The sequence below is a fragment of the Osmerus mordax genome, chromosome 18 (assembly GCF_038355195.1).
Source record: "Osmerus mordax isolate fOsmMor3 chromosome 18, fOsmMor3.pri, whole genome shotgun sequence".
NCBI classification, from domain to species: Eukaryota; Metazoa; Chordata; class Actinopteri; order Osmeriformes; family Osmeridae; genus Osmerus; species Osmerus mordax.
In genome coordinates, this window is record NC_090067.1 from 7064776 (window position 1) to 7091035 (window position 26260).

At 49.0% G+C, this 26260-nt stretch overlaps 1 protein-coding gene across 1 annotated transcript in view; it reads left to right on the top strand.

Moving 5' to 3' along the window:
- gabbr2 (gamma-aminobutyric acid (GABA) B receptor, 2) overlaps positions 1-26260 on the top strand; it is a 111849-nt gene that overhangs the window by 60612 nt on the left and 24977 nt on the right. The window contains exons 3-13 of the mRNA XM_067256202.1: positions 412-582; positions 4968-5069; positions 8933-8998; positions 9520-9708; positions 9887-10129; positions 12884-12944; positions 15704-15784; positions 16330-16480; positions 16622-16754; positions 18060-18167; positions 22447-22569. Of these exons, the coding sequence (XP_067112303.1) occupies positions 412-582; positions 4968-5069; positions 8933-8998; positions 9520-9708; positions 9887-10129; positions 12884-12944; positions 15704-15784; positions 16330-16480; positions 16622-16754; positions 18060-18167; positions 22447-22569 (1428 nt within the window). The remainder of the gene's footprint in view (positions 1-411; positions 583-4967; positions 5070-8932; positions 8999-9519; positions 9709-9886; positions 10130-12883; positions 12945-15703; positions 15785-16329; positions 16481-16621; positions 16755-18059; positions 18168-22446; positions 22570-26260) is intronic.

The following is a 26260-nucleotide window of genomic DNA, read 5'->3' on the forward strand; positions in this document are numbered from 1 at the left end:
GTCAGTCAGGGTACTGTGGTCAGTCTGGTCAGTCAGGGTACTGTGGTCAGTCTGGTCAGTCAGGGTACTGTGGTCAGTCAGGTCAGTCAGGGTACTGTGGTCAGTCTGGTCAGTCAGTGTACTGTGGTCAGTCTGGTCAGTCAGTGTACTGTTATCTCTCTGTGGACATGTAAGGTTCACTGGTTTGGGGTGTTGATTTGTTCACACCCTGAGACTGGACAGTGTGTGTGTGTGTGTGTGAGATGGCTTGTTTCCATTTCTCATTCCTTTAACTTAGCAGTGCATTAGATTAATGTTAAACATACACATTACACAATCCATCATCCAAACGGCCAAGTCATTAAGATATCAACCAATAGCAGTTTGAGAGTACTGTATGTAACGTCTAAATGTCCTCCTCTGTCTCTCCAGCTGTCGTTCGCGGCGACGACTCCAGTTCTGGCCGACAAGAAGAAATACCCCAACTTCTTCCGGACAGTTCCGTCAGACAACGCCGTGAACCCAGCCGTGGTGAAGTTCCTAAACTTCTACAACTGGAGCCGCGTGGGGACCCTGACCCAGGACGTGCAGCGCTTCTCAGAGGTCAGTCTGGACCGGGCAGCTGCACACCAGCCCCTGGCTCCGCCCGTAAGAGACCCTTGTGGGTCAACGTTGAAGCGGCATTCTCAAAAGGGTTCAAAGAGGCAATACAAGCATGCAAATCAGTTCCTGTGTTTATTTTTAGATGTACGTAGAAAAAGATAGCACTGCTGTGGAAGTGTTGCGTCATCTGTCTGACGTTTGAACAGATGCAGTAGAAAAGCAGAGAACGCCTTTGTAAAGCTAGGTATTAGTAATGTTTTGGGAGATTTAAACTATTTCTTTATTTTCTAAAGTTCATCTGGTGTTTGATTTTAAGAGGGGTCGTCTTATCTTTAAAAAGATAATACATTTGAGAAGTGGCTTTGACTATTACTATTATGCAAATGACATGATACAGTATCCTGACCACCATGAACCTCTGTCGTAGTTAATTGTGCTATGACCATGTCTTCCACAACAGTAGCATAGCTACATTGAAGGACTTACCCCAACCCGTCTACAAACCAGGCCATTGTTATAGAATGGTAATTTAGTTTGCTTCATACATTACAAGCAGCCATTTTTACCGAAATAATTTCAACATACTGTATTGTCTCTTCAATGTATTGTCTCTTGTAGCACATTGAGAATGAATAGCACATCTTATTTCCCTGTGTGCTCACGTCTCTGGGTAGGCACTAAACGTTTGGCAGCAGAACATCACTGCGACGCCACAGAGCGCCGGCTTGTATCAGACATATCTAACGTGTGAATCGGAGAACGTATCACTTGTGACTGGAGTGTTTTTTGCGTTTTGGGGCTCAAAAAAAGAAGAAGGAAAAACTGCACACCGTAAATAAGGAGTCTCTCTTTCTTTTTCTCCCTCCCTCTCTTTCTTGCTCTCTCCTCCTCTCTGCGGGTCTCTGGGAAGAAAATCCCTTTATCTCCTTCTTCCTTAAGCCGCCCGGGGGCTTAGAGGGAGAAAGACAGGCGGCCTGATTCAATCAACCTGCCACGAGATTGCTCCTTAATCCTGATTTACAAAAATGCAAGTGGCACTCTTGCTTGTGCTTGTTTTTCGGGGCTCGTTGGGTAGAGTCACACCGTCACACTGATGGAGTGCAGAGGCAGAAGATGGTTGGTGTGATGGATAAACAGGATGCCATTTGGAGCTCATTGTGTCCAGCAAGTCCATGCAGAATAGTTAGTGTGTACTGTAGCTATGATCTATTCTACACTGTGTAGACCAGGCTTCTATTCTGTTCTGTTCTGTTCTGCGATGTTTTCAATCAGATGGTGCTTGGCTAGACACAGTCATGTGATACATGACTGGTACAAACACTGTATGTGTGTGTGCCTGTGCTTCATGTCCATCAAACACGAACAACAGCCAGTACATTACTAGGGTCCTGGTGATGAATTTAAATCATTCATCAAGGCCACTTCTTTGAATGTGTCAGTGTTTGTGTGTTTGTGTTGACATTCAAGTTCATTCAAGTATACCATCCCCATGTGTGTGTGTGTGTATGAGTGTGTGTGTGTGCATATATCAGTCCTCGCTCCGCTCCGCAGCTTCCCAAGGAGACTTCCCCTTTAGGCCCGTTACGCCACATTACATAATCCCTGTTCAGGATTCCTGCCAAGCACGTTCCGAGTGGGACGATGACCTGGACACACACACACACATACACACACACACACAGGTCTATTAATAGACCTGGCCAGCCAGGTGTGGTTACAGTAAGGGATTATAATCATCTGCTATGAAAGTCAGGTGTTTAGAGGAGGGCAAGGACAACAGCTAGGCTGGACTAGGATACAAATCGCAGACACACTGCCTATACACACACACACACACCTTACATTTTTGTCACCAATCTACATTACTGAAATTAGTACACAAACACTCACTAAGGTACACACCCACACACATACCACACACACCTGCTTACTGGCTTGTCATCAGCAGGGATGGCAGCCCACCAGCGTGTTAGCCGTCATAGTTAGCATGAGCGGATGACTGCCGTCACAGAATAAACCCAGGGATTAGCATGGCAATATGACGCACAGGCTGGGAAACAGATGTGGCAGGGCACCCTCCCTCCCTCTCTCTCTCTCTTTCTCTCTCTCTCTCTCTCTCTCTCTCTCTCTCTCTCTCTCTCTCTCTCTCTCTCTCTCTCTCTGTCTCTCTCTCTCACACACACACACACACACCCACACACGCACACATGCACATAACTCATTGTTACTCATTGACCCATGCACACAAACCCCAAAACATCTGCTTTCCACACGCACGCACACAATATCGCTCACACCACATGTATGCAATGACACAGAGGCACCATAATGTCTGCTGCACATGCAAACACACACACATACACACACAGCAATTAAGTATTACAGCCAGGACACTATGAAATGGTGTTAATCACTCTGGGTTTCCATGGTGACGTAGTAGTGGAAAAGAGTGTGTCCCACTCACAGTGTTTACTCACTCTTACACAAACAAACACACACACACCCAGCAACTGTGTGTGTGTGGTTTTATTGATGGGTTTATGTGCACCAGAGTTTTTGTTTGTCTGTACAATAAATATAATCATATTGTGTTGTTAATGTCTCCTTCTAGCACTGATGCATGAAACACTTTTTCCTCATACATTTGACACCGTCCCCTGGTGTGTGTGTGTGGATGTGTGTGAATGTGTGTGTTTCCCTTCGTCAGTATTCACTGCAGTGGCGTGTCTTTGATTCCCAGAGTGCTGCAGACAATGGGGGGGGGGGGTTCTTGTTACTCAGCAATCTTTCCCTCCCCTCCCCCTAATCTCTCCCTCCATTTGTGTGTTTCCCTCCCTCCTTCCTCTCCCTCACCGTCCTCCCTCCCTCCTTCCTCTCCCTCACCGTCCTCCCTCCCTCCTTCCTCTCCCTCACCGTCCTCCCTCCCTCCTTCCTCTCCCACACCGTCCTCCCTCTCTCCTTCCTCTCCCTCACAGTCCTCCCTCCCTCCTTCCTCTCCCTCACCGTCCTCCCTCCCTCCTTCCTCTCCCTCACCGTCCTCCCTCCCTCCTTCCTCTCCCTCACCGTCCTCCCTCCCTCCCGCTGTCTCTTTCCATCCCTATCTTGTTCTGTCTCTTTCCAAATTGTCTTCCTCCTCATGTTGGTCTTTCCTTCCTTCCTCCCCTCCTTCTCAACACCGTCCCGCCCCTCCTTTCCCTCCCTCCTCCCCCTTTCCGAAGGCTCTCCTTCCCCCAAAATCGGAGAGAACTGAAACCCTCTTGAGAGATGAGCCCACAAGCTTCTCATGCGGAAGTCAGGGGAAGCTTTCTCTGCGTGTGTGTGTGTGTGTGTGTGCGTGTGTATAGAGTTTCCAGGTTCACCCACAAGTGCACTGTGCTGGCTGTCATCCCTCATCTTTTCCATCATGGAACGTGGGCTCACTCCACCTGGCATGTGCCATCTGATTTCATGACACGCCCCCCTGCCACCCCTCCCCTGGGGGCGTCTGCCTGAGGGCACACGACACAGCATGGAAGGCTGCTGGGATGGAGGGCGGAAAAATACAAAAGGATAATTGTGTTTGTGCGTGTGTGTGCGTGTGTCGGTGTATTCTTTTATCTTCAACCTAAAGTTGTACACATCCTCCCTCACTCGTCCAGTGTGTTCATATAGTAGATTTCCACATTAACAGTGAGTCGCTGTTCAGTGCAGTTGCCCTTCACGGAACAGCTTGCCAGGCTGCTGTGGAGTCTTGTGTCAGAGAGCCAGGAGAGAATCCTCTCCCACTGACACATGTCAATCTGTGATGGAAACCTGGAGACATGTCAGTCAGATTACCTGTCAATCTCTCTCTCTCTCTCTCTCTTTTTCTTTGTTCTGTGTCACTAGTCTCCCTGCCGTGCTTGCTGTTTATAGGGTCAGCTTACTTTTTTTTGGAGCATCTAAGCAGTAGTTGAACTGGGCCCGTGTCTATTCCCACAATGTTTTGCTATGTCGGCCACACTGAATCATCGCCTTAAATATGGAGAGGTTTGGGAGTCATCAGTTACCGAGAGGCAATTTTCCTCTCTTTATTTTCTGAAGTATTAATTGACAATTGGGCATGGTTTACTGCTGGGTGGGTTTGGGCCAGATTAAGGCAGAAGTATCTGAAGTACAGCCAAGTCTCACCAGGGAAGCATCCCACATGGTGGGCTGCTGCTATTGGCTGCTAACTGACATGCGGGAGAAGGCATTCTAAAGGAAAAAGGGAAGAGTTATTTTCAGGTATTTATTTGTTCTCCCTCCCTCTCTCTTTCGCTCTCTCTCTCTTCCCCTTTGTCTCTTTATTTCTCTCTCTCTCTCTTTCTCTGTCTCTCTTTCCTTCTCTTTCTCTCTCCCTCGTGCTCTCTTTTCCTCTCTCTCAGGTAAGGAATGACCTGACCAACGAGCTAGAGAAAGCGGACATCCAGATCGCTGACACAGAGAGCTTTTCGAATGACCCCTGTATCAACGTCAAAAAGCTGAAGGTGAGTGTAAAACGTGGGTGTGTGTCGGGAGCCGTGCATCTCATGGTCCCAGAGTGTGTGTTCTTCTCAATTGTGTGTGTTCATCTCAATTAAAGACACAGAGACAAGGAGAGAGAAGCGAGTAAGGAAGCAGGCAGAAAGAGATCAGTGTGTGTGTGTGTGTGTGTGTGTGTGTGCGTGTGAGAGAGGGAGACAGCAAAAAGGGAAGAAAAGAAAGAAAGATAAAGCTTTCCCTTCCAAAATATACATCCATCTGAGTGTGTGAAGCTGACATTTTAAGCTGACATCTTTTTCCTTGATCAGAGTTGAATATGCAAATGGTTTCCGCGTTTCATGTCTCAGCAGAGCTGCCTTCTCTCTCTAAAACACTGGGTTTGTTTTCCTCTCATCTCTCTCTTTCCGTTGGCCATTCCCCCTGTAACGCCATCAGAAAGGATGAAAGTGTGTGTGTGTGTGCGCATGCGTGTGTGTGTGTGCAGTCTTGTTTTGACAGTTCGTCTGGGACGGGAAGCGTTTTTGGACCACCTGATGCCTGAATCGCAAATCGAACACACCTGTGCTGTTTGTCGTGTTGTTGTTGTGTCTGATGTCCTGTTCTGTTAGTTTCCGTTGTGTTTTGTAGTGTCTCGCCGTATCCTGCGGCATTCTTTGCTGGCCTGAGATGCTCTGTTACTTTTTCTAGTAGTAGCGCACTACAGTCAAGCGCTGTCCATGGTGCTGACCCAGCCCTACTGCTGGAGAGCTTCAGCACACAGTCATCTCTACTATCACATTTCTGTCCTCTCTCTCTCTCTCTCTCTCTCTCTCTCTCTCTCTCTCTCTCTCTCTCTCTCTCTCTCTCTCTCTCTCTTTGCCTGTCTCTCTCACTGGATATTTAACACAGTGTGGCCCACACCAATCCACACACACGCAGCCCCATTCTGTACGTCTGAATATGATGTACTACACAGTCGCAGCTCCCGTCCCCATCCCAGCAGTGCCCTCTTCATTGCGTGGTTATTGATCCTCCGGTTGCCACAGCTCTGCTGCGCTGTGCTGCGTTTTCCTGGCCGGCTTTTCCTTCTGATGGAGCACCTCTGCTCCCCCAAATCCCATAATAGCGTAAAGCCTCAACATGGGCTCTGCACTGCAAAACCTCGTGCGTGCGCGCACACACACACACCACACCGAGAAACACACCCACGCCTACACATTGACCCACACACACATGCCACTCATAGAGACACACAGAAACACACACAGCAAACATGGGTACAGACACGGCAAACATAGACACACACACACACACATATATCTTAAATGGATGGGCAAATCCCATACACACATGGTGTGTCGTCATTAAACACATATAACAACACAATACAAATTTAAAGAAATGAAAATCCTGTTAGAGAGGTGTTGAGTGAACTGCTTCTTTAACCCCTCAGCCTGCTGCTGTAGATAAGTTTATGAGAGGGACTATTACAACTATAATGTCTACCTAGTTTCCATTCGACAGGCTGGACAGCCTGGCCATTAGACAGAGCAGTAAAGTGTGTATTAGCCACATAGTAATCATTACAACCAGATGGGACTAGCTTAGTGGATAGGACAACACACACTGACCAGTCAATAAATCACTCTTACACGCTTATAAACTGCTCTCCTTTGTGTGTGTGTGTGCGTGTGTTTTTGTGTGTGTCTTTGCACGTATGTGTGTGTCCTTGTGTGTGTATGTGTCCTTGTCTGTGGTATTGTGTACTGTATGTGTGTGAATGTGATCTGTGTTTGTGTGTATGTGTGTCCTTGTCTGTGTTTGTGTGTGTGTATCAGTGTGTGAGGAGCTCTAATCAACCCCATTCTGGTAACGAGACACCTCATGGCGTATTAAGTGGGCAGGCATTACCCTTCCATCTAAATCAACAGAGGACATCCCCAGCAGTACTGTCTGTAGGAAGCAGGGGTGCTCTACCCAGTGGATACATGAGGCCTGGACTATACACACCACACACACTCCCCCTCCTCAAACCACACACACACCCTATACAACCCCCCACCACCCTAAACCACCCACACAGCCCCATCACACACCACACACACACACACACACACACACACACACACACGCACACCCTATACAACCCCCTCCCCCCCACCACCACCCTAAACCACCCACACAGCCCCATCACACACCACACACACACACACACACACACACACACACACACACACACACCCTATACAACCCCCTCCCCCCCACCACCACCCTAAACCACCCACACAGCCCCATCACACACCACACACACACACACACACACACACAAAGACCCTTGAAGGGCCAGCAGGGATTGGGGGTTCTTATGTCCCATGGCCCTGCTAGAGGGCCTGGGGGCAAGAGCTGGTGCTCCTGGGGGAACAGGGCACTGTTGACAACCACTACACACACAAAAGGCCCCCTTAAATGCCCCAGCATGCTGTCTGGCTCTCACAAGGAGCCCGCCACCCGCCAAAGAATTCTGGGATGGAATGGATGTTTTGATTGGGGTTTTTGTGGTGATGGAAGGAGACGCAGGTGGGGGACCACACACCATGCCGGCGTGGAGTGGGGCACAGGGTCTTTGTGCTGAAAGGCAGTATGCTGTATTTATCCTGTTTCCTCTGGTTTCAGAAAAATGTTTGCTTGTTGAGGAAGTGTCTATGTGTGAGTTGTTTTACAACTGGAGTCCGCATCCAAACCCTGAAACAATTGAGTCGTTTTTTTTTCCGTCATCAAATCGTTTCAGGGAAGATGTGAAACTGTCATGAGCGGAACCGTAATCCTTTCTTGGATAAATCCGTCCAATCACCTCTGGGTATTTGGATGATTGGGTGACCATGGTTGGCAGTTGTGTCCTGATCAACATGACATGTGACACGTACAAAATCCGGGATTGGCCAGGCTGTAATGCTTGATTGACCTTAAGCCATCTAGCCATCAAATCAGCCTTTGATTTGCATAGGGCATGCTGTGGCAATGACAGCTACCACTGCTGTAGAAGCAGGTCAGACTTCTAAATGACTAAATGTATCATGCAGATAAAATGTTGACATATGTTCATAAATTGATTGATATGAGATCAATCTTCTTTCAATTCTACTTTAGAATACTTCCTTCGTAGTTTTGATGATTAATCTTCTTCTTTACTCAGTGCAACCTGACAATATTTACCTCTGATTTGGTACATTAAGGCTCCGAATTTAAGTCACACAAGGTGACTGTATGGGATCTATTAAACACACAAGCTTTTCTGTACGATCACTCGATCAGTACCTTGAATCCAAACACAATCTGATGTGAAACACCAAAACAAGACTGTCCTCAAAAAACAACAGTACCCGCTTGATGTTTCAGATGAATTGACGTTTTATTTACCAGTAATGAGCGTGTGCACCTCATTGTGTGCTGGCGTCAAGCCCCACATCCACAGCTTGGTTCAAACGTCCGTAACGACCCGTCGAAGGTAAAGGGTTAGTCCGCTCATTCAAAGCGTTGCCCGAGCTTTAGAAAAGCAGTCAAGAGTGAGACGTGACCTTTGAGTCTCCCTGATCCCGGTCTCGTCTGCCTCTGGCAGTCTGCTGGTGGAGCTTTTTTACATCAGGGGGCTGGACCCGAGTGTCACCCATGAGAAACATCAGAGCGCCATCCATCAAACACTGTTTAAGGTGTACAGCGTGCACACACACACACACACAACATGAGAATGAACGCGCGCACACACAGAGCGCTCCCTGCTTTGCGGCGGCTATCCCCCAAATGTTTTCCAGCTTGCTGTGACATGTGACTATACACACACACACTCATGTCGTAACACTCTGTCCCTCCTCTTGTTCCTCCCTCTCCTCAGGACAATGACGTGAGGATCATCATCGGCCAGTTTGACGAGAACCTGGCCTCCAAGGTCTTCTGCTGTGTGAGTGGATTTCCCCCCCCGACCCCCCCACCCACCTCCTTTGAAGCGCACCCCAACCAGGGTTATGTCTTGTTAGACTGACTGTGTCTGCAGCCAGTGATGCAGGGTCTGCTGCAGCAGAGAGCCGATTCCTATTGACGTTATTGACCAGAGCCTGAGTGCCTCTGAGGTGTCCTTATGGACACTGTGGCGCGCTGACATGGCCACCGCTAATGATTACCACTGAGCGGGTCAGTTATGGGTCTTACAAAGCGTCGATGATGACTTGTGTTTGACTAGGAACAGCTTATGGGCTGCTTTGATGTGGATGTGCTTGTGTGTTTGTGTGTGCGTGTGCGTGCCCGGGAGTGAAAAAGAATGAGATTAGAGTGGGTGTATTATGCCATCTACATTACCACCCAGTATAAAAAGGGTGTATGTTTACACACACACACACACACACCCACAACAGCTTACACGTAACAGTCCAGACTACATAGTTTCATGTAGCCTCTGACACAGTAATCCCCCGTTCTCCCCAGGCCTACAACCTGAACATGTATGGTAGTAAGTACCAGTGGATCATCCCAGGCTGGTACCAGGGCAACTGGTGGGAGCAGGCTAATTCCACCAACTGCACCACCCGCAAGCTGCTGACTGCCATGGAGGGCTACATCAGCGTGGACTTTGAACCACTCAGCGCCAGGCAGGTCAAGGGCATCTCTGGGAGGGTGAGTGTCCCGCACACACACACACACACACACACACACACACACACTGCACTTACACACTCACTTGAGCACACAGAGGCATACACACACTCACATGCTAAACCCTGGCGCACACAGACACAGTTCCATCCAGTAATCCGAGCTTTTTGCCTCCCCGCCCCTCCCACCTCGTTCCCAGACCCCAAAGGAGTACGCCAGCGAGTACGAGGGGGAGCTGCGTCAGAAGGGGGTGGAGGCCAGCAAGTTCCACGGCTTCGCCTACGACGGGATCTGGGTGATCGCCAAGACTCTGACCCGGGTCATGCAGCTGCTCAGGCACAAGCAGCACCACGACCTCCACCACAACTTCACCGTGGACGACCACGAGGTGGGCAAGATGGTGCTGGACGTCATGAACGAGACCAACTTCTTCGGTGTGACGGTGAGTTTGGCGGTTCACTCGACTAGCTCCTGAGAAAAAGGATTTGGGGTCCCGTGAACTCCACGCGTCTCGATCATGATGCCAGTGAACCCTCCAATGGCTTCCCGTCTCTGACTGGGAAAAATGGTTTGTCCTTATTAGACGACCAACGCACACACACACAAACAGCCTTCAGCACACCCGAAAAGTCCCAAGTCCTACATGGAGAGCCTGTGATGCAGCAATGGGCCTCCAGGAGCGTTAAGCCTGTTTGAGGTCAGGCCTGTTACGAGGCGGGTCTCTACCCAGGATCCTGGCGTCAAATTGGCAGACCTTTAACAGCAGCTGGTGCCGTCCACACTCTCACTGTTATGACATCCTGACTCAATGACACACACATGCACATGAATACACACACAGTTCTTCACCTCAGGTCATGCACAGATACACTTGTGCTAAAAAAGTGTTAATTATGCTGCTTAATGCATCTCATGCAGCATCTCTCAGAAACTAGGCTGGTGTGTGTGTGTGTGTGTGTGTGTGTGTGTGTCTGTGTGTGTGTGTGTGTGTGTACAGTAAGTATGTATTGTAGTGAAACAACCATGGACCACTTATAGGATTAAACAAGCCGGTTGATTGGTTAGTTGTCTTTATCATGCTAGGAAGACTGAGGATGACCTACTGTACTGTCTCTATAATAGCTGTCTACAATAGCTTGATTCACCTTCTACTGGATGGTAAATGCACACTGGTAATCTTGTGGGTTTTGTTGTTTCTGCTGAATCTCAAAGACAGAAAGCATTTGCATTGTTCCCCTGCTGTCTTGAAAAAGCTTGTTTCATGAAAAATGTAAACACAGTTCTACCAACATGTGTCAAGGGAGTAGAGAGAAGGAACAGGTTTTAAGATTCAACATGATCCCCAATTAAACACTGTTTTTATAGGAAGTTTAATCCATACTTAAAATGATTTATTACATTTTGGCAAGTTTGTTTAATGATTTAGTATTTGTTGACTGTTCTTCTAGCTACACAGCATCTGTAGACAGCATAGAAACTTAGACAAACGAAAGCACGGAGGGTGTGCGTGTGTCTGCAGTGTGGGCTGTGTCTCGACTGTTACCAGTGCATTGGTATCATTGTGGAGAGTCTGACAGCTTGGATCATTGCCTCAGGGTAGAAACCTTGCAGGACAGAGGTGTGAGGTAAGTGTGTCCACAGGTGTCCATATGTGCTTGCAAAGGAATGTTCCTGCAATGTTGTGCTTGTGTGCAGTTTGAGTTGTTTGTGTGTGGGAGAGGAACATTCACCACATATGGCTGCTCCTGCTGATCCCTCTGGTGCGCTATTCACACCTGGAGCCCCCACACACACACAAACATGCACACACACACACACACACACACATTCAAACACACATACTACCTACGTAGGCCTACCTTCTCTGCCAACCCTGTCACCTCCAGACACAAAGTAATGTGGCAGCTCACACAAGGTGATGTTCCAGCATATCTCCATCATCAGGGAGGTGAGCTGGGTCTAAGACCCCTCGACGGGACTGCTAGTCCGGGACAAGTCTTTGCCGAAGGGCCCCGGAATCCTTTCTCCTGGTGTCTGTGTGGATATACATGAGTGTGAATTGAGACAGGGGGATACTTCAAAGCCTCTTTGTGTGTGAGTGTGTGTGTGTGTGTGTGTGTGAAAGGGGGGGGGGGGACAGGGCCGAAACGGTCTCTTGAGTCTCCCTGCTGTCCCCCACCACCCTCGGCGTGGGTTTAATCAGCGCCATGCTAATACCAGGCTCACCCTTACCTGGCCATGGCATCCCTAAACCCACTTAATATTTAATCAGAGAGAGGAGACAAGCAGATGGCGGGCTGAATTAATTAAACAGACTCACCAAATGAAGAGAGAGAGAGAGAAGGGAAGGGGGGGAGCGAGGGGAAAAGAGCGAGTGAAAGATAGAAAGGAAGAAAGGCGGTGTGTTGACAAGACTCATTTCCTCTTGAAAGGGTATGAATATCATGAATGCTAGAGGCTGGGGGTGGCGGTGGCTGGACTGTGGCGAGGAGCTTCCTCAATGAGGACTGATCACCTCTGGAGATGACATCAAAGACACTGAAGCCCCCCCACCACACACACACACCAACGCACTCCACCTCCATTTGCCAAAGTTGCCACTCCCACTTAAAGAAATTGCCTGTAGGGGTGGGGCGTGGAGGGGGGGGGGGGCGGCGGTGAGGGGGTTTGCGATAAGTGTACCGACGCAGCAGAACACCCCCTCAACCACACACACACACACCCCCATGTGAAAGATATTAACGGATGGGTCTGCCGGACGTTAATGTTGTCTCTCCCCGGTAAACTGATCGATTCTTGCCTTCTAACTGATGTGATAAGCGGGCAGGCAGGTGCCAGAAGAACGCCACAATGCTGCTCACGTAGACGGATGTCTGCCAACAGTCTCTGTCAGGCCAAGACTAACACACAACCTGAAGAGAGCCACTCTGACATCAAGCCCCTGTTCAGCACTACTGTCCAACCACACCCTCTTTTACTCTCTTGGTTAAAACTCAATCAGATTTGATGGATGTTTTTTAGGACATTTGCCTCTCAACATATGAAATGCTAACTTGTTTTGTCCCGGTCAGTTGTGAAAGTTGACTTTGGGTGTTAAAGGACATTGCACTTTTGGGACTCGCTTTTGATTGTATTAGTGTGAAATGTGCTTTGACGTTGTTTTTCTCGTCTTTGTCTTTGTCTTCCGTCCCTCCAGGGTCAGGTCATGTTCCGGAACGGCGAGAGGATGGGCACCATCAAGTTCACGCAGTTCCAAGGTACGGCCATGACACTTTATATGAGCTACTGCTGAATTGCCCGACTGCCACGGTATTGTTTGCATTGGGATTGCACACAAGGGTGTGATGGGTATTGTAGTTTTAAGATCATGTGCTCTGTAGCGTCAGCCAACCAGTGTTTGTTTACAGCAGGTTCAGCAGAGTGAGTGTGGGTGGGGGGCGGGGGGAGGTTGGGGGCACACCAGAGATGGTATCTTGATTCAGGGGATAGGATTCCCCAGGGACCCCCACCCCCCATGCCCCCTTCCCTCCGTACTAAACTGTTTCTATTAGTCCCCTCTCTCCCCCTCCTGTCTTATCTACCCCACTGCACACACTGCCCCTAGCTGCTTACATCACCGTGTGTCTGTGTTTCTGAAAGGTGTCTGTGTGTTTCTCTGTGTGTTTGAGAGGTAAGCGCCTGTCTGTGTTTGCTTGTGCGTTTGAACCCTAAGGACAGGAAGACCTGTTTGACTGGGAGGTGACGTTGTCTGTCTCTTTGAAGGGAGGCATGGCTAAGCAGAGAAGGGCCTGTTATATCAGGTCACCTGTGGAGAGGGGGCCATTGCTGCTGTACCGGGACAGGAGTCATATGGAGTCCCTGTTAGCCCCAGGCATATTCACCCCCCCCCCCCCACTTCTCCCTTTTTACTTGTTAGTCTCTCTTTTATCCACCCTTTCTCTCTCTCTTTTTCTGTCTCTCTCTCGCCACTCTCTGTCTCCCAACCTCCTCCCTTCTCTGTCTGTCTTTCTCTCTCTCAAAATATCTCACTTTGTGTTTATCCTATAAATCTCTCCTCCTCTTCTCACGCACGCTCACCCCTCTGTCTTTTCATCCTTTCATCTCTAACCATCTTGTGATCTTATGACCTCCCCCTTCTCTCCTCCAAACACGCCGAGAACACTCTCCCTCTGTCTGGCTGAATCCTGCTGAAGTTCCGATCTCTCCCTCCCTCTCTCACTCTCTCACTCTCCCTCCCTCTCCCTCCCTCTCCCTCACTCTCTCTCTCTCACTCTCTCTCCCTCCCTCACTCTCTCACTCCCTTCTCTCTTTCTATCTCTCCCCCTCTCTCCCCCTCTTTATCCATCCCCCTCTCTCTGTCTCGCTGCGGGCGATCAGAACTCCAGCGCCCTGTCAGAAGGTCCCGCTCCTCCTGGCTGGATGTCCACAGCCCACCGCTCACCTCCCCATGTGTTTCCACACGGGGTTTAAACCTGTGGGATGTCTTTATAGAAATCCAGACGGGAAGCAAACCTTAATGACACAACGAGGATGCATTTACATCTAGTTTTGTAACAAATCATTTTCATAATAATTCTGTCAAATCCCTAAAAATAGTTTGGCACGAGGTAGGCAGAGCGGGCCAGCTGGGAATGCTATAACACCAAGGTGCTTCCTCCTCCCCATCTGTTACAGCGGTAACTCCTCTTCCGGGCTGCTCATAAGGCTTGAGTTGAATTCTTTTTAATGCCGTCAATCGTGTCCTTGTCAATGTAGCACCACCTGCATAGACACATCCACCTGGTCTCCTGTCTGTGACCTCCAGGACACGTCTTTCTAATCTAACTGAGCATTCTCAAACCTCTGGTCCTCGGAAACAACAACATAACGTCTTGTTCAGAACGGACAGGAGGTGATTATGAAGTCTGGATCCAGTTCACAGTAATTAGAATGCTAATTGAACAAACAGCCATGAAGTGTTCTCTCCTAAGCCGGGCTGAGGGTCATGTTAACGTCCTCGTGGTGCCTCCACAGCCCCAAGGGAGTTGTAGTCTTAATTGTTCAAGTCAGAAAAACTACAAATGAACACAGAGCCAGCCTGGTGTTTTTCGAAAACAGGTTTTATCACTAACTTCCAACGTCAAGACTAATGCTACTCAGGAGTTCACTGGGGTTGACTTGTGTAAAAGCCATAACTGATATAAAGAGTTAGTTTGTTGATGCTCCTGTTTGTTTGTGTGAATGTGCGTGTTTCGAAGGAGAGAGAGAGAGAGAGGGAGAGGGAGGGGGAGAGGGAGAGGGAGAGGGAGAGGGAGAGGGAGAGGGAGAGGGAGAGGGAGAGAGAGAGAGAGAGAGAGAGAGAGAGAGAGAGAGAGAGAGAGAGAGAGAGAGAGAGAGAGAGAGGGAGAGGGAGAGGGAGAGGGAGAGGGAGAGGGAGAGGGAGAGGGAGAGGGAGAGGGAGAGGGAGAGAGAAAAAAATTTAAAGATGGAGAACTCCCCCTCCGCACCCCCCCCCCCTCTCCACCTCTCCCCATCCCAGTCCCCAGTGAGAGCAGAGAGTGAACGAGTGTCTTTATGAGGGACAGAGTGATGGGAGAAGGCTGGATGTCTGGGTCAATACTATTGCAGTATTACACATGCGGGACCAGAAGCTGCCTTTAAGACACCTCCGATAGGAAATCAGCTCTGTTAGAATGGCCCTCCTGAGACACACATTTGGGTTATGAGCCCAGGATATATTGCCATTTAAACTCATTTCCTGTTCCTGTGAAAATGTTAAAGTCGATGTGTATTGCGTTATAAATGCCATGGTGCAAGTGGATTTATTTATCACGTCCCCCTTTCCCTGTCACGGTTCCGTGGTGAGGACCCAGTTTCCTAGGTAGAGTGGGGTTACCTAGAAGCCACTGCCCGCCATTTTGGGTCATAGCCAGTAAACATCCTTTACACTTAGTTGTACACATGGTACACACAAAGGTACCCATAAACTGTCACTGTAACTAACTTTTATGTGTGTGTGTGTGTCTGTGTCCTACAGAGGGCCAGGAGGTTAAGGTCGGAGAATACAATGCCATTGCAGATGTACTGGATCTCATCAACAATACTATCAAGTTCCAAGGTACGTATGTGCGAGAGAGAAGATGGTGTTTAGTCTTACGTCACTCAAGCTCACACGCAACGTGAGCAAAATGTGTGTATACTAGTCTGTCAGTGTATGTGGGCGGTGTTCACCTCGTTTCACTCTGACTCTCTCCCCCCTCCTGCCTGGAAAGACACACACACATACATACACACTCACACTGTTGGACATTTTTCAGCAGGAACCCTGGTTTCTGTGTCCGGTGAGGTGAAGTGTGTAAAGTGAACCATGGAAATCGATGTTCTCACCGGCAGAGGATGGGGGGCACACAGGGCACCTCAGGAGTGCATGCTATCTGACCAACACCCTGTGTACCTCCTCCTCCTCCCACCCTCTACCTCCTCCCCCTCTACCTCTTCCTCCTCCCCTCCTCCTCCTCTTCCTGTCCCTCCTCCTCCCCCCACCCTCTACCTCCTCCCCCTCTACCTCTTCCTCCTCCCCTCCTCCTCCTCTTCCTGTCCCTCCTGCTCCCCCCTCCTCCTCTACCTCCCCCCCTACCCCTTCCCCTTCCTCTTTGTTCTCAGGTGTGGAACCCCCTAAGGACCGGACGTTCGTGCGCCTGCAGCGGCGTCACATCAATGTGCTGCTCTACAGCATCCTGTCCACCATCACCATCCTGGGCATGCTGATGGCCGGAACCTTCCTCTTCTTCAACATCAAGAACCGCAACCACAGGTCTGTGTGTGTGTGTGTGTGTGTGTGGAGGCACCTACAGGTCTGTTTAGGTGAGGGTTGGCGGGTTGGGGGAGGGTGATGCGGGAATTGCTTGGCTAAATCAATTGTCTGACTATGCTTCCCCCCTCTTCCCCCCCCCAGACTGATCAAGATGTCCAGCCCCTATATGAACAACCTGATCATCCTAGGGGGACTGCTCTCCTACGCCTCCATCTTCCTATTCGGCCTGGACGGCTCCTTCGTCTCCGACAAGGAGTTTGAGACACTCTGCACTGTGAGTACAGTAGGAACAAGATGGCCGCCGCCAGAAACAACACATACGTAGTTCATCTGTACAACTTTCTGACAGAACAGGGAGAAACACGGAAAGAAGGGCTAAGAAACTATTGTAGAGTATATTTCGTCCTCGTCACCATTATGTTAAGCTTTTTCTCTCCCTCTTTCTCTCTCTCTCTCTCTCTCTCTCTCTCTCTCTCTCTCTCTCTCTCTCTCTCTCTCTCTCTCTCTCTCCCTCCCTCCCTCCCCTCATCCCCTCCCAGTGCCCCCCCCCCCACCCACCTCCTTCAAGCAGTGAGCGTTTGAACGTGACTATCTAAGCCCCCGCTTTAATTAAAGAGCTTTGATTACAGCGATAACCGTCCTCCGCAGGGAGATCCCTAAATAACGTTAGGCACCACACGACACTGCTCAGACACCAGAGCCAAAATGGCGTCTGCCACATCCAAGAGCCCAGGTGTTGAAGCATCATGTGTGTGTGTTTGTGTGTGTGTGTTTTTTGTGTGTGTGTGTCAGCCACCACTACCGATCAATATGCGCTTTTTTTGTTCTTTTCTTTTCGTAAGGCAGCTGCAATAGTTTTTTGGCCGTCTCCTGTTTTGTCATTTCTGTCTGCCGCTCTGTGGCTTGGTGTCGAGGTATTGTTTCTGATGACGCACACACACGCACATCAGAATCTGACAATTACCCTGCTAAAAATGAATGATGAGGTGCGATCGCCGGAAGCAGGTAAAGCGAGAGTGGAGGCTTGAAGTTTTCAACAGGCTCCCCCCCCCTTCCCCCCTATACCTCCCTCCACCCCCCTCTCAAGATTCTAGAGTAAACACTGGATTACCCAGAGCACCACCTGTGGCCCAAACACTGCTCCACCAGGGCAAGTTCCTCCACTTAGCAAAGACGATCCTGAAATTATATAAAAAAACTTAATATGAAGTCTAAACTACACACCCTCTATTTCTAACTCCCTGTCATTAGATCAGCCCCACCCACCCCCTCCCCTATTGAATCTGAGACAAACCCTGCATCCACTTTTCTTCCAATGCATTGTCATAAAGTTTTCTTTCTCCTTTCAAGGAAATCCAGGTAGCTTTGTTCTATGCAGCACAATTAACTCTACATAATTAAGGCTATTTCTAGAGCGTCAAAAATAATAGTCGATAAACTACTCTGCCAAGAAAATGGAAAATGCAAATAGTATGATTCAAAAACTTGGGTAGCCGCTGGTAATTGTCTCACCTGTGCAGCTAGAAAAACACTTGGGGGAATTAAACGGATAAAAAGAACAAATGTTTTCATCTGCCAGGTGCGGACATGGATCCTTATTGTGGGCTACACCACTGCTTTCGGCGCCATGTTTGCCAAGACCTGGAGGGTGCACGCCATCTTCAAGAACGTTAAGATGAAGAAGAAAGTAAGTGTTTTGCAAGACACCCGGCGCACACACACACACACATACAAACACACACACACACACACATACAAACACACACCCTCCAAAGATCAGCACATTGGTCAGCAGCTGCTTGAAACACAATAGCCAGGTTTTGTGTGTGTTGGAGTGTTCAGGGGTGTGTTAATGCGTGTTGTCATGTGCACAAGGGTGTGTTAGGGTGTGTGGGTGTGTTAGCGTGTGTTTCATGTACAAGGCTGTGTTAGTGAGTGTTGTTGCGTGAACAAGCACCCCAGTTAGTACATGTTGGTGTGTGTACAGGGTGTGTTTGTGTGTGTCGGTGTGTGTACAGGAGTGTGTTAGTGTGTGGTAACAGCCAGATATCCAGTGTGGTCTGCAGAGGCCGGGGCAGCAGTAGAGCGGAACACAATGAGCTAGCGTCATAATTGGCCATTATGGAGCTCATATGGGAGTGTAATCCTGGCTGGTTTTAAACAGCAGAGATGGAGGCCCTTATTTCATTGAGTTAGCCCACATCTCACTCCACAGCCAACCAGAGAGAAAAGAAGAGGGGGAGATAGGAGTCGGGGGGGTCTGTGTGTACTGTGTGTCTGACCTTTGAACCCTCTTGCGGACCCAATCAAGGGCTGGATTGATGGATGATCATGGTTCTCAAATCCAGTTCATGTGAAACTGAGATGTCTTAAGGACCAGCTAAACTTGCATCTGGTTGCATTGTGCAAATCAGAAGCGGAAAGTTCTTTTGGTAAATAAAAATGGTAAACGGGCTGCATTTATTTAGCGTGTTTTTATACCTTAGCGGCACCCAAAGCGCTTTACAATTTTGCTTCTCATTCACCCATTCATACTCACACTCACACACACCGACGCACACGGATAATGACAGTGTGACGGTCACTTTTGTCACACTGTCATTATCACTTGGCGTCAAGGTGAAGTGTGTCACATTCAACTGGTGATAGTGAAACAATATATGCGCTGACTGCAAAAGTGACACCGCTTTAAGTGAGGACATACACAGGCGTGACTTGATGTAGCACATGGTTAGCATGTTGTCTAAACAACTCCCTCTGCTATAAACAAATGTGTTAGAAAGGGTTTGTTTGTTGTGTGTGTGTGATTGTGTACTGTACATTCACTCACAACCACCATTTTTGGTGATACTCTGTTGGGATGTTTTTTGTGCGTCAGCGTCTGTGTGTGTGTGTGTGTGTGTGCGTGCGTGCGCGTGTATACACTCAGACACGTACACACACTCATAGACATTATGCTTAGTGACTTGTTTGTGTGTGTGTGTGTGTGTGTATGTTTGAAGTTGGCCCTATCATATTTATAGACTCTCTACCTGTCGGAATGTGTAGTGTGACGGCTACAGGAGGATGCTTGGGAGAGCTATTGTCTTAGAGAGAAGGAGGGAGGCAGGGAGGGAAGAGAGGTGACGGGGATGATTGGTGGGAGGGAGGTGAGGGGGGATTAAGAAAGAGAATGTGGACGTGTAAAGGACGGAGAGGGAGAGGTGGGCTAGTAGTAAAGAGGTGTAGGATAGCTGTCCAAAAGAGGGAGGGAGAAAGGGAGGACGAGAGGGAGGAGGGAGGAAGGAGGGAGACTGACATGCAGCGTATGCTAGAAGAACAGACAGGGTCGTCTTCCACTGACAGTAGTTCAGTTGTAGGTAGTATCTATTCTGGCTATAGCTGAAACCATTAACAAGTGTAATTTTTCTAGGGTATTTGGTTGAACCTTATTTTATTTTAATAACGAATACTAATAAGCTCCTCATGATACACACATACACACACATTCACCTTCAATCTCCAATCCATGGAAGCAGGTCAAAACAAATGTTTCCTCAGGAGCAAGACTAAGCCCACATCTTAAATCCTCAAGATGGATTCTCAGCTGGACTCTCTCTCTCTCTCCCTCTCTCTCTCTCTCTCTCTCTCTCTCTCTCTCTCTCTACCTCTCCCTCTCCCTCTCCATCTCATGTAACCTCCTCCACACTGATTGAGTGCAGGTGCTTGGGCTGGCTCAAAGAGATAGCTGCTGTCAGTCTTGTGGTCTGTACCAGGGGAGAGCAGGGGAGAAGAGGGGGGGGGGCATTGTTTGCAATCTCTTCATCAAGTAGAGGTCCTAGAACACACACAAACACACACCCTCAAACATACACAAACACACGCACACACAATTTCATGTAATCATCCCCCCTCACCCACCCACACACGCAGACAAACAGACACACACCGACGCACACACTGACACACACACAAACAACAGACAGCAGGCTGTAAATCAGAGGACACGCTCAATAAGGGTTCCGCTCAGAGAGGTGAGCCCAGCAGTCCTTCACTCCGAAAGAGCAGGGCTCAGCGCTGGCCAAGCACTTGGGCCTGTCTGTCACCTGCTTCTCCACACACACACAACTTGTCTGTTCCTGAGATATACTCCAGAGACAACTCAGGTTGGATTCGAGTGAGATATGACTCTGGACAGGAACACAGAGAGCACACGCACACACACGCACAGAGATCCAAAACACCCAAAGAAAAAAACATGCTAACATATAAAAAAAAACGAAATTCATCGTTAAGTTAAAACACACACCACACACAGTAGTACACACACCAAAGCAGAACTCCACCAAAACTAGCCTGTATTGAGTCCAATCCTATACCGTGTCTTCCCTCTGCTATATATTTCACGCAGCACACGGATGTCAGTCCACCCAGGACAGAGTGCATGGTTGGTTCTAACCATGGATCAGCTCTAGCATGCACTCATCCTGCCGCTAGGCTAGGCCGAAGCATTTAAAATCCAATCATGACAGCAGAGAGATGACCAGCCCTGAGGCACAGGAGGCACTCTGCCGGACATGACGCTCCATACACACATGGAATTGTAGATGGCATGTCTAGATATGGGATGTACTGTTTAGAGCAGTAGATCGAGATGTGATTGTCTGAATGACCGGGAATGCTTAGTGTGGTCATGTCCCACACTAAGCACACATGACCCCCATCATGTCTCATGATGGGGGTCATGTGGCTGAGCGGTTAGAGAATCGGGTTAGTAATCAGAAGGTCGCTGGTTCGAATCCCGGCCGTGTCAAATGACGTTGTGTCCTTGGGCAAGGCACTTCACCCTACTTGCCTCGGGGGGAATGTCCCTGTACTTACTGTAAGTCGCTCTGGATAAGAGCGTCTGCTAAATGACTAAATGTAAATGTAAATGTCTCCCTCAGAGGAGACATGACAACGGCCCCACGTCCTCATTATAATCCTAGCTCTCATCATCGTTGACGTTGGCAAAGCATTTGATGCGTTTCATCTACTGCACAGCAGAGAACGCTGAAACAAATCCACCTCCCACCCGACCTCCTCCGTTTCATAAGGAACGTCCGAGCATGTCCAGGGTTGAGGAAGAGTACCTGGTGTTAGTAGATGCTTTAACCCCATATAGAACAGGAGGTCTTCCATTCTCCGTCTCATCTGTTCTCACAGTACAGTCTCCCCACTGCGGTGCTTCCTTTCTCCCAGAATGGGCTCCAATCAAAGCCCTCTAAAAGACCACAGATCAAAAACTCAAGACCCCCCCCCCGTCCAGTCCAGTCCCCCCCCCTCCCCCCACCCAAGAGGCAAACCTGGGGGAGATCCAGTGACAGAGAGACGACCACTGTGTTTCATTTAACACCGTTACCCCGAACATCGCATCAGCCTCCATGCGGGTGCCACTGACCTTTCCTTTGATGCCGACACCGGACAGGTCAAACGCTGCTTTAAATAAAGATCAGACGGAAGGACACACCTTTCATCTCCTCTGAAGTTCAGCCCACCACAAAAGAGGGTCTGGCTTGAGAGCTGCTCGCTGCGCGTTCCGAGGTTTGACCCACCACGGCCGATTGTGGGGGCTGAGCCGGGATACGGGTCCAAATTTATTGGAACCCTAACGGTTCGCCAGTTTTACAGTCAGGTGCTCGATAGCTGGGACAGAAGGTGCTTCTCAGCAATGCAGTTGTGGTTTATTTGTGTTTGGTGTGTATGCAATTAGGTGGCCAGTTGCCTTTGTGATCAGCGTCTCTACCGCAACAGAACGCTGTCTTTTAGGACGCTAATAGAGATCATTGGTTCCGGGCATATTGGGTCTCAAACCCACATTCCACCCTGCATACTTAGACGTTCCATCCTTTGTCTCCCAATGTCTACCATCTCCCTTATCCATTCCCCTAACGGAATTCGTTCACCTTCCTCACCACTTTCTAACCTCTCTCTCTTTGTTCCTGCAGATCATCAAGGATCAGAAGCTGCTGATCATCGTTGGAGGCATGTTGCTCATTGACTTGTGCATACTTATCTGCTGGCAAATAGTTGACCCCCTCAAGCGAACAGTGGAGGAGTACAGCCTTGAGGTAAGGACCCGGGTCTAGTCCTTACCCTCCTTTAAAGCAACCGGAAGACCAGAGTTTTTTCTGGCCTGATCGTTCCATGAAATATTCAGGACCGATTTAAGGTTGTTTATAGGGTCAAGAGGGTTTCTATTCCAGTCCCTTTCACACCCTTTTTCTACAAATGACTGTGGCCACAAGACAACATGTCTGCCGGGGGCTGTGGCACCAGAGTCTTTGCTGTGGTTGTTATTTTTGGGTCAGGATATGAGCCACTGCCACCTTCTGTGCCCCCCTTCTTGCCAGCTGGGGCATTGGCAAGGTCTGTTGGAAAGAGAAGCACTTGGCTCAGTCTGCCCATTCTGCTGGGTAAGGAGGAGGTGTCTAAAGCGGTAATGACCTGAGCCTGAGCATGATTGGCCAGGGTGAATGATCTGATCTTGTCAGGATTGGTTGAGGACCATCTAGCTTTGCCAGTATTAGTGGCGAACAGTATTTGCCTTGCCAGGATTGGCCAGCCAGCAGGATGGGTTTAAAGACAGACTGGTAGGATTATCATAGGTAGACTAAGCCTTGGTGGGATTATTTCCTGGGGTCTTTATAGTGACTGTCAGGAATGGTGAGGAATTCGAGATGGTGATTGTAATAGTGCGGGCTCTGATAGAGGTTGCTTGTCAACACATCCTTCCACCTTTTTCTCATTTTGGCATATCAACATCTAGAGCTGGTGACTAATAGTCTGTTTATGTGTCCTTAACAATGACTTTTTAGAGTATGTATGGTTATAAATACAACCCACTCCACAGTATGTACAAAATAACCAAATAAGCTTGGGTTAGGGTTCATATTCAGGAATTCATCTGACAGTACACACTCACCCACAAGGTACACTGCCTAAACATACTAACTACTACAACTGTCTCAGAAAATCCAATTAATGCTATAAACCTGATTTTCAACTGATCTCCTTTGAAGGCAAGCTACAAAGCCATCAAACTAATCGGGGTGCTCTGCTAAGTGTATATTTCCTCCTAATGAGACTTCCTTTCAATTCCTCCAGACACCCTGATGTAGGCCATCGAACCCTCAACACCACTCGCCCAGGTTTTTGATAGGCCAACACCCCTAAACGCCAACGCAATTGGACGAGTACCCCAGTGGCTCCGTCCAATCACTAGAGGCTACCGGGAGGTTACCGGGGTAGCTTTGATGAAAGCCTGGTCCCTGACTGTTCGTTTTCTTCAGCGGGTGCTTTGATGCTTTTGACCCCTGTGAAGTTGCCCTTTTTTTTTTGCCGTTTGTTTGCTTGCTTGTTTGCTCCTGCGGGGGAAGAACGACGCCAGGCACGGAGGAGGGATGGCTGACATTCTTTCCCAGTTTTGACTTCTCTGTGACTCCAATTAGAGGGGATGCCTCTGAAATGATAAGTAGTGCTTAACCGGAACGGCGAAGCAGGGAATGCTCTACGGCAGCGAGTCTATCTCTTTCTTTCCATCAGGAAAAGGACATTTTCTTTGCAATCAATCCTTAAAGAGTTCTTTACAACATTGATGGCTGGTCGTCGCAGGATAGGACGAGGGTGTACGCTCTCAATTTGCACTGTTTAAAACAAAGCTTCTATTCATGAGGAAGATAACTGCCTCAATGTCTTGCGGGTGTTGTGAAAACTCGCTAACATATGCATTTTGTGAATGTTGTCGGCGAGCACAGCTGGTCCATGGAGTCCTCTCACACTCTTAAGCCTTCAAGCTGAGGGAGCGTGAACGTATTAGCTTATTCAAGAGTAGGAGCCTACATGTCTGGGCTGGGGCTGGAGGATCCACAGGAAACCCCAGGAGGCCCAAGGCAGTCCCGGCTCTCATGCCCAGCACCAACAGCCTCTCCTGGGTATTGGACTGGAGGGGAGCCAGCCTTGGGGAACCAGAGCCCGAGGCTGCTGTCGGCCTCTGGGTCTTTGGGCATGTGTGTTTGTGTGCTAATAGCAGCCACTGCGAGTGGAGAAAAAAGCTAGAGATAGCCTAAGAGAGAGATGGAGGGTGGGATAGAAAGAGACAAGAGGAGGGAGGGATGGGAGGGAGGAGGACAGATGCAGAGATGCATACAGAGTGTAGCATTTACATAGAGAAGTTTGAGATAGATTGTTGAGATATACTGAATTAGAAAGACATGAAAAGCCTCAACGGGAATGTAGAGAGAGGGAGTGAGGGGGGAAAACGACAGTGTGTTAGAGAGAGGGGAGAGAGAGAAAGATGTCGGAAAAGAAAGAGACAGAGACGGAGAGCTGTGGGACGGAAGAGCGTCTCAGCTGGCTGGTTGGCGTGGCGACAGCGTCAGGTAGTAGCGGTGGCGAGGGAGAGATGGGATCACTGCAGACCTTCCTCTGGAGGGCCACGCTGGCGCATGGAGAGATTAGACATGATTGATTGGTGGAGAGGAGAAGGACCATTAACTCTCCGTGCTTTTTTCCCCTGGCCCCACCCCTTCCTTCCTCCCATGTGCCTCTCTCTCTATCTCTCTCTTTCTCTCTCTCTCTCAACTTGCTCTCTCGAATATCTGTCCTTCCCCTCTCCTCTCGACTCCTGTCTCTCCATCATCCCTGTCTCTCTCTCTCTCCCTCTTTCCCTCTCTCTGTCTCTGTCTCTCTCTTTCTCTCTCTGTCTCTTCCCTCTATTACTCTCCTTGCCTAACAAGGGATAATCAGGAAGCATTGACCTTGGAGTGGCGCAGAGCTCAGTCCACCAGGTGTACCCAAGGGCATACAGTATGACAACATGGCCATATTGAACTGTCACTAGTGTGTTGAGCCTGGCGTGATAGAGGGTTTGTTGCTTTGATCGTCACCCAAGGGGTGTTGGCTGTTGACTTTCAGAGTCAGAAGGGACATTTTTACATGCAGGAGATGGATGACATGACGCTTATGTTCATGTTTGGGGCGTTCCTGACCATGAGCGTATGTTTGTTGACATGAACAGCGCTGATGAGATGTAACCCACAGGGGCAGGCGCTAAGTCAGTACCCACCACAGTACAACTGTTGCTCCAAGCCCAGCGAGCCAAGGCAACTAAAGAGGACTTCCTATTACCCCTTACCCCCCCCCCCCCCCCCACCACCACCACCACACCCGGCCTTTAGCTGCCTTAAAGCAGGAGAGGGAGGATAAAGTTATGAGTTAGTCTGTGGTAACCAGCAGAACATAAAACAGGCCGATTTAGCCACATCTTAGCGCCCCTTTAGTGAGTGAGGGGAAGGGCTGGAGATTAGAGGGAGAGATAGTTTCAAAGCTGGTTCTTTAAAGGAGCAGAGGGTGGCCTCCGAGTGCCATTTCATGGCTCGTCTTCAAGGTGCTGGTTTTTAATTAGGATATGCAGATGAAGGACACACACTCCGGTTATGACTGTGACCTTGACACTATCTCCTAACCCCCCGCCCCTTTACATCAAGCCTTCTCACACTTCAGACCCCACTTGAAACTTGCCCTTGTAGACTAAATTCAATAAGAGCACGCATCACAGAGGAAAAACACACTTGCCCCACATGCAGATTCTAATTGGAAAACGTCCTGACCTCAGTGTCTGGCTACTCGGAGCAAAGGACTGTTCTACTGATCCACGTCAGTTCTCTCTCTCTCTGGACTAGGGCCAAGACCCTGGACAAGCCCCTGGCTGGCTAATATAAATGCCCCTGACAGTCCTGTACTGTACATCCTGAGACTAAT